The sequence below is a fragment of the Pseudorca crassidens genome, chromosome 7 (genome assembly GCF_039906515.1).
Source record: "Pseudorca crassidens isolate mPseCra1 chromosome 7, mPseCra1.hap1, whole genome shotgun sequence".
NCBI classification, from domain to species: domain Eukaryota; kingdom Metazoa; phylum Chordata; class Mammalia; order Artiodactyla; family Delphinidae; genus Pseudorca; species Pseudorca crassidens.
This window is the reverse complement of record NC_090302.1, coordinates 93,082,031-93,090,603: the sequence shown is the minus strand read 5'-3', so window position 1 is coordinate 93,090,603 and position 8,573 is coordinate 93,082,031. Positions and strand designations below refer to the sequence as shown.

At 51.8% G+C, this 8,573-nt stretch overlaps 1 protein-coding gene across 1 annotated transcript; it reads right to left on the bottom strand.

Moving 5' to 3' along the window:
* Nucleotides 1-847: 847 nt before the first annotated feature.
* Nucleotides 848-8,152, bottom strand: NXNL2 (nucleoredoxin like 2). Its single transcript, XM_067742452.1, is given in 4 exon segments — nt 848-1,326; nt 1,328-1,381; nt 7,347-7,725; nt 8,092-8,152. Coding segments are annotated over 3 exon segments (468 nt in total). The 5' UTR covers nt 7,649-7,725; nt 8,092-8,152; the 3' UTR covers nt 848-1,214.
* Nucleotides 8,153-8,573: the final 421 nt, after the last annotated feature.

The following is an 8,573-nucleotide window of genomic DNA, read 5'->3' as shown; positions in this document are numbered from 1 at the left end:
CTCATAATTAAAAACTATCAAGAGTCATGTACCAAAATGTTCATTGCAGCTCTATTTACAATAGCCAGGACATGGAAGTAACCTAAGTGTCCATCAAGAGATGAATGGATAAAGAAGATATTCATATATCTTCTTTATATATGTACAATGGAATATTACTCAGCCATAAAAAGGAATGAAACTGAGTTATTTGTAGTGAGGTGGATGGACCTAGAGATTGTTATACAGAGTGAAGTAAGTCAGAAAGAGAAAAACAAATACCATATGCTAACACACATATATGGAATCTAAAAAAAAACAAATGGTCAGAAGAACCTAGGGGCAAGACGGGAATAAAGATGCAGACCTACCAGAGAATGGACTTGAGGATACGAGGAGGGGGAAGGGTAAGCTGGGGCAAAGTGAGAGAGTGGCATGGACATATATACACTACCAAACGTAAAATAGATAGCTAGTGGGGAGCAGCCGCATAGCACAGGGAGATCAGCTCAGTGCTTTGTGACCATCTAGAGGGGTGGGATATGGAGGGTATGAGGGAGGGAGAAGCAAGAGGGAAGAGATATGGGAACATATGTATAACTGATTCACTGTTATAAAGCAGAAACTAACGCACCATTGTAAAGCAATTATACTCTAATAAAGATGTTAAAAAATAAAATAAAATAATAAAAAAATTAAAACTATCCCCTTTGAAAAACTGAACAAAGTGTTTGAGAATGGTATTTCTCGAGTGCTTCACTTTCCTCCTAAGGGCACTTGGTTTGCCAGGAAAAGAAGGAAATTAGAGGGCTCCAGGTGGAGATAGGTTTGTTTATTAAAGCAAATAGATTCTGCAAACTGTAGTAATAAATATACTTGTGAAAGCATATCATTAAAATAAAGGCATCTCCAGAAAATGTATCAATAAATATGCTATTTCACCTGAAGAGCCTGTATAAATACATGTTTTGCATAGATTTCCAATAGCTCAATGTGAACACACTTAAGCTCATGTGAAGAAAGCTATGATAAGAATAATAAAAATAACTACAAACAAGGCTACAGGGAGAGCATTCCCTGAGCAATATTTTCTTTCCATCACAGCTGAGTGCTTCTGCCTGAAAGAAACCACCAGCGTCGAGAAAGGAAACAGGATGCTCCTCTTCTCTGTCATGTTCACGCTGCAGCACCAGGAGTGACACACACCTGCCCAGGTCCCCGGAGATCCCCCCAGCTCAACCGGAGAAATTCTGGAAGATGTCAGCTGCCTCCACCCAGTTCTGGAAGCAGGCCAGCCCCCACTCCCGGATCTGCTTCCGCCCTTTGTCAGTGATGACGTCCCCGCGGTTTCACGATCACAAGCCTGGGGATGGCCATGATGTGGTACCTGGTCCTCAGCTCACTGTGGGAGAGAAGAGGGCGACCGAGGGTCAGCGTGGGACAGGACAGGCCGCTGCACGTCTGCAGGGACCAGCGCCTCCCCAGTGCCAGCTGAGCCTGCAAAGCCTTAGAATCCAGCCTGCCCGGTGAGCCCTCCCACTGGGCTGAGGATTCCTTTGGGCTCTTTTCTTCTTGCTGCTAGCTGGGTCCAAGACAGTGCTGTTGCAGAAGAATGTCAGCAGTGATGGGACTGTTCTGCATCTGTGCTGCCCAATGTCACAGCCACAGCCACATGTGACTACGGAGCACTTGGAATCTGGTTGGTGAGCCTGAGGAACTGAATTTTGGGTTTTAGTTAATTTTATTTATTTATTTATTTATTGGCTGCCCTAAGCAGCTTGTGGGATCTTAGTTTCCTGACCAGGGATTGAACCCCGGGCCACGGAAGTGAAAGCACTGAGTCATAACCGCTGGACTTCCAGGGAATTCCGTTTTAGTCAGTTTTAAATTTAAGTAGCCACATGTGGCTAGTGGCTGCCAAATTGCACAGTGCAATTTTAAACCCACAAATAACCCAATAAATTTGTATCCCTCCTACATCTCAGGAGGTTTAAATACATCAGGTACGTATAATAGCAAAAGTTAAAATTCCATGAGTTCTACAAAGGCTTACTAGACTTTTTGCCTTACAGATTCAAGGACACACTGATTAACATTATGGGTGAAACATTTTACTGTCGCATGTAACCCCTTGAGTGACCATTTCACAAAATTATTTGTATTCATTTAAAGAAAGGAGCTTCTGCCTTCTTAGTTTTGCAAGTCTCCCCATAACCTTCACAGGGATTAGTACCCTCAAGACAGGACAGCTTGGTGAAAATCCCTGTCCTGTTACCACAGCCAGCTTGCCAGGGCCTCACATTAACTGTAGTCTGATTTCCCTCATCTGTCGCCCTCAGGGCTGTAAAACTGAGTGGAAGGAAAAATGCACTTGAGACCCTCCTGTTACTAAATCTCCCCTGTGACGCCTCCATCAGGCCCTTCCTGCTGCTTTCCAGTATCCAAGGCCAAGACAAATCTTAATTCAAGCAGGAAAAAAAACACAGTACCTACACCCAATGGAGAGAAAATATGCCTTGTTTTCAAACATCTATGAAATGGTGACAAAACCAGTCCTGTTCTCGGTCATAAAGGGATCTTAATATATTTCAAATAATCGGTGATACACAGACCACTTAATGACATAATGGAATTGGAAACCAATAAGCAATAATTTTTGGAATCAGTAAAAAACTAAATAACCATATATTATATGGTTATTTATATATATAGTTATTTATCATATCATATATATCATATATTATATATGAAATCATAATACCCATATACTATGGGTCCCAAGCTATAGATACAATTAGACACAGAGAGTTATGTCTTACACACTCTTATCCAAAACTAAAAGGCCTCTATATAGATGAGTTCTGCATTTCATTCAAGAAGCTAGAAAAACAATGATGAAGCAATTACAAGGAAAGTAGAAAGAAGGCAAAAGAAGATTGAGGACAGAAATCACTGGACAAGGAAATGAATCAACATGGGGTGAGCAACAAACCAAACCTGATTCTTAGACTAAAAAACAGAGCAAAGCTCTACCAAGATTGGAAGGAAAAAGGGACGACACGGGGATATCAGGAACCAGGTGGGGCTTTGAGAAGCGAGAAGGAGGTTTGAAGACAGTTCATTGCTCCAGCTTCTTTTCAAAGAGTCACCCAGTGTGGGTCCTCAAATCCCCACCCTGGCAGCCTCTGCTTGGGGAGAGCTGTAACCTTGGAACCATGTGGGAAAGACACATAACAACCCTCCGCCCCCGAAGTCATCTCCATCTCCTCTGGGCACTGTGTCCAGAGAGAATAGACCAAGCCTCAGAAAGGAAAGAGCCTTGTTGCTGGGCAGAATGAAGTGATAACTCTGAGAATTTTAACCATTTCGGGGAAATCTGAGAGCTCATTTCCTCCTCGCTCTGTGTGCAGTTGCAGCATTGGCTCCCTCCCTCCACCTAAAGCAGAACATCCTTATCCCTGGCACAACTGCTTCTGGGTTGCCATGGCAACTTCTGTCTCCAGTCTCTTTCCATCTCAGCCACCGGCAGACCATTACAGAACATATCTCTCTACTTGCTCCGAGCATCCATCAAACAAGTGCCCTGCAGGCGCCAAGCACTGAACAATGTCTGGTCTAACATTAGAGACTACAGAGACACGCCCCCACCCCCACCCCCCCGGACACATACCCTTAGCACAGGGGTGGCACTGGCTCGAGCTATGGAGGGCACAGGACTCTGGGGCCAGACATGTTCCCCGTGTCCCCAGGGGCACAAAGGAGGAGCTACTAGGCAGAGAAGCAGAGGCTCCAGGGTTGGAGGATACAGCATGTGTGTGACCTGTGGAGGTGGAAAAGTGTGTGGAGTGCTCTGGAACATCAGTTTTCCAGTCTGGCAGAACACAGGTGGAAAGGTGATCGTGGGTCAAATGCTGGAGGGGAATGTGCGAGACACGGACTGAGTGGGTCTCACATGCCAGGCTGCAAGTGATAGAAATTCCTGCTGGCAAAGTCAGAAGCTGTTACTTGGCTCTTGGGCCCATAACAAAGGGAAGGAAGGCAGGACAGAACCTGGTCTTCGATGCTGTCTCCCCTCTCAGGCCTCTTGCCTACCTGCACACAGGCATCTGGGCGGGCCCTGAGAGCCCGCCCTTGGCCCGCGCTGCCCCTAGCTGTAGGGACGTCAGTAAACATCTGCCTCTCTAGGCCGGGTCTTGTATGCCGGCTGCACTGGACAGCCAAGATCCACGCGACCTTGAGGACAGGTGAGTGGCTCTAGGCATTCTCTTCCTGCAGGTGCATCTGCAGCGGCACCTCCAGCCACGCCTGGGGTAACCCAGGCGGGAGGGGGTGTGTGTGGGTTCTGTGGTGATCTATCTCCTCCTGAGCCTCAGGCTGGTCAGCAGAAATCCAGTGGACAGCAGATGACGTGCTTTGGCCTCTGAGGGAAGACAGCCTGGGGTCCCTCACCATGACTGGTTGGTGATGACGGTTCTGGACCCATCTTCTCACAGTACCAAGCAGATGCCGTGCTCTGCACAAATTAAGAACTTCCGAAAAGGCCTCCTGGAGGCTTCCTGCATTCTTTAGTTCTCCTTGGTGGCAGTTATTTCCATTTTTGCTCATGATCTGATTCCAAAATGCAAGCTAGGATGAACAGAATTTAGGGCCTAGCTCCAAGAATTTCCCACAGAATACTGCATTTCCTAACTTATAAATTGCAATGACAGGATTAACAAAGTTCAGTCTGGAAAGGGGGAGGCAAAGGAGCTAACTTCCCCCCAAAGAACCCCCCCGCTCCAGATTCCTCCAAGTTCAGGCTGGCCAGCCTGAGCTGGCGGAGTGCAGCTGCCTGTGCCCTGAACAGCTCAGCACCTGTAGTGGACTGAATGGGCCTTGACCAGATAAGGCTTCCCTCTGGGAAGCGGAAGGAGCACGGCAACCCCCCGCACCCCACTCCTAGCAAGGTTGTGCTGAGGCTCAGTGTCCCCTGGGAGAGGAAGCCGTAGCCAAAAGGACAGGTTCCAGAGCCAGGAGTACCAGTCCCTGTTCCTCAAAACTGTGAAATGGGCAACAGACACAAAGTCCTGGTACACAACCAGCTGACAACGCTCTGAATTCATGCATCAGCGCAGTCCTCATCCGTCCTGTGAGGTATCATTATATTCAGAGATTGAATACCTTACCTACTGTCACCCCACGAATAGGTCCCACAGCTGGGCTCTGCCCAGGGCCTGAGCTTATTACTAACACTGTCACTCTGTCAGCTTCAAAACTAAGTATGTTCTTTCAAAAGCTGTGTATAACTTGAACGCTAAGCAAATCAAAAACTTAGCACCACTAGATGTGAAGGTATATGAATCCTTCCGCCAGTAAATCACGGGCATTTGGATTTATCATCGAAGACTTTCCTAATCCTGCTGTGAGTGAGGCCTCAGGAAGCAGGCACCCCCGCCCCCACCGTCGAGGGCCTGGGCCTCACTTCTTCCTCGGCATCACCAAAAGCATGTGCTGGGGGGAAATGACTCCTCCAGGGAACTTTCCAAAGTTAGCTTCCATTTTTAATTGTCCAGAAGGAAAACCATCTCAGAATAATTAATTTGGTGGGGGGGGGAGGAAATGCCACAACTGAATATTAATCCCCAGAGAAATGCAACACATGCTGCTATGAAACAAAACCCAGAAATTCACCTCCATATTTGTTAAGGGACGGTGGTGTAATGTACTTTGTGAAGAGCAATAAACCTACATGTGGACTCTTACACCAGAGGAGACCCCCAACATGCCAGACAATTGGTGCCTGTGCTCCATTCCTCTCTGCAAATCCTCCACAAAGTCCTCCCCCTCCCCTCCCCCTCCCCCTCTCCCCCTCCCCCTCTCCCCTCCCCCTTTCCCCCTCTCCCCCCTCCCCCCTCCCCTCCCCTCTCCCCCTCCTCCCCCTCCCCCTCCCTCCGTCCCTCCCTCATCCTTCCTTTTTTTGTGTGTGTGTGTGGTATGCAGGCCGCTCACTGTTGTGGCCTCTCCTGCTGCAGAGCACAGGCTCCAGACGCGCAGGCTCAGCGGCCATGGCTCACGGGCCCAGCCGCTCTGCGACATGTGGGATCTTCCCGGACCGGGGCACGAACCCGTGTCCCCTGCATCAGCAGGCAGACTGTCACCCACTGCGCCACCAGGGAAGCCCCTCTTTTTTTTTTTTTAATTTAATTTATTTATTTTTGGCTGCTGGGTCTTCATTGCTGCATGTGAGCTTTCTCTAGTTGTGGCGAGTGGAAACTACTCTTTGTTGTGTTGCAGGCTTCTCATTGTGGTGGCTTGTCCTGTTGCAGAGCACGGGCTCTAGGCGTGTGGGCTTCAGTAATTGTGGTACATGGGCTCAGTAGCTGTGGCACACGGGCTTAGATACTCCGTGGCATGTGGGATCTTCCCGGACCAGGACTCGAACCCACGTCCCCTGCATTGGCAGGTGGATTCTTAACCACTGCGCCACCAGGGAAGCCCCCACATCCTTCCTTTTCCTCCTCCCCTTCCCAGGTCCTACCACCTCCCCCGCTTCTCCCTCCTCCTCTCCATGGAGCTCATTGACCACACCCAATAGAGCACTAGGGTCAATTTCCAGTTTGCTCACAAACTCTGAAATCCAGCGGAGCTGAGGTTTCCTGCCATGTTACATCTTGTCTAAAGCAAGGGTGGGGCAAGATCCCTTCAGAGAGCAAGGATTTTTGTCACCTCTGACACGTCTCCTCAAGAGTCCAGGAACCTGCTTCTTTCTACAGTTATAGGAGCAGGAGACGTCTTAATGAAATTTCAGTCACTGCCAGTAAAAATGAAACTGCAACGTGGCCTGGCACTAAGTTCCTCCAGCCCTTGAGTCCTCAGCCTCAAGTAGTACGGCCTCCAGTCCCGTACTACTGGCCCACAGCAGTCAACCCATGGTCTCCAGTTCTGACCTGAGTGGCCTTTCTGGGTCTCCCTCTTCCGCTCTCCAGATAAGGGGCGGTATCTTCCTGTGCTGTAGGATGGGGCACCCCCGGGGCTGTGATTTACCAGAGCAGGCTTCCTGGACAGCAGCATCAGCATCACCAGAACTCCTTATAAATTCAGATTCCCGGAGCCTCAGACCCACTGAGTCAGAGGCTAGAGGCCACTGCCCAGGCTCACCAAGCGCCCATGGTGATGCAGATGCTCCCTGTCAGCCAACCGCTAGAGCCTCCCTGGGAAGCCGAAGCAGAGACTACGATGTAGCTGAGAGAGGCTCGAACGGGTTGGCGTGGGGATGGGGTTATCAAAGAGCTCCCGGTAGCTGGGAGAAGCACAGGGATGAGGGATTGGGATGGGGGTTGGGGGGTGCGCCTAACAGCTCCCAGAACCCCCAATCCGTCCCCACTCACTGCCGGTAGGGGTCGTGGAAGGGCAGCGCCAGCCAGGCGCCGTGCAGCTCCCGCATGAAGTCCAGCATCTCCTGAGCGCTGCCGTCGGCGGACACGAAGACCACCTCGAAGGGCCCGGAGGGCCGCGCCTGGTCCACTAGCTCCGCGTCGAAGTCGCAGATCAGCGGCGTGAAATCGCGGCTGGGCGCGCACCGGCCCGTGGAGAAGTACAGAGCCACCACCTTGTTCTGCAGCGCCGCCTCGGCCTCCACCCACGTGCCGTCTTAGGTCACCAGGCTCCGCCCGCCTAGCACGTTCACCATGGCCGGGAGCCTGGACAGCTGCGGCGGGAGGACACCAGCCGGGAGACGCGGGGAGGTGAGTCGGAGCGCACGGACACCTGCGGGAAAACGAGGCGGAGGAGGGGCTGCAGTGAGCGCAGGTGGCTGATCACCTGCAGGCGGACGGTCACCTGCGGTCACCGTCCACCTGCAGCCAGCCGAAGGGACCGGCTAGGTCCCTTCGCACAGCCGGGCACCCGGACCTCGGCACGGGCCTGAGCCTCGGCCTCCGGCAGGAGTAACAGCGTCCGTACTGGGGAGAGGGGTGTACACTCACAGACAGCCGCGACCCCAGACGCAGCGGCTGCAGCAGCGGCACACACAGCACCCGCCTCCAGGGAGCCGAGGGGCCCTGCCCCCGACCCTCCTGCCCCCGCGTCCCGCCCCAAAGCCCTCCTCTGCAGCCCCCTTCACCTCCCACCCACCTGCGCAGCTCTCGGTCGTGCGCGGCAAGCCTTCTCCGCGCTCCCGGCGACGCACTCTTCTCCCCCCTCTCCCATGCCCTCCCCCTCTGCTCCTCCCCTGAGCCCCGCCTGTCGCACCCTCGCCCCAGGTCCCGCTGGCGCTCGCCCCACCCCGCGATCGGTTGCTCCCCGCCTGCCCCAGGGGTCCCGGCGACCCGCGCGGGAGGGTAAGAGCGGTTCCACATTTAGTGGGTAGGGACCCGGCGTTGGGGACACCCTGTTCTTTCCTGGGGTTTGCCCCGAAGTACTGCGCTCGGACCGCGAGGGTCCCTGCAAGAAACTGGAGGCGGTTCTTAAAGAATGTTTTATTCCGAGAACCAGAGTATTACTGTGCCCGGCACTGGGATTCAACAGCGAGCAAAAAAGTTTCAACTCCCTGCGCGGAATGGGTGAGGCACTCGCGCGGGGCGAGTGAATTCAAGGGAGAATTCAAGGGAGTTAGC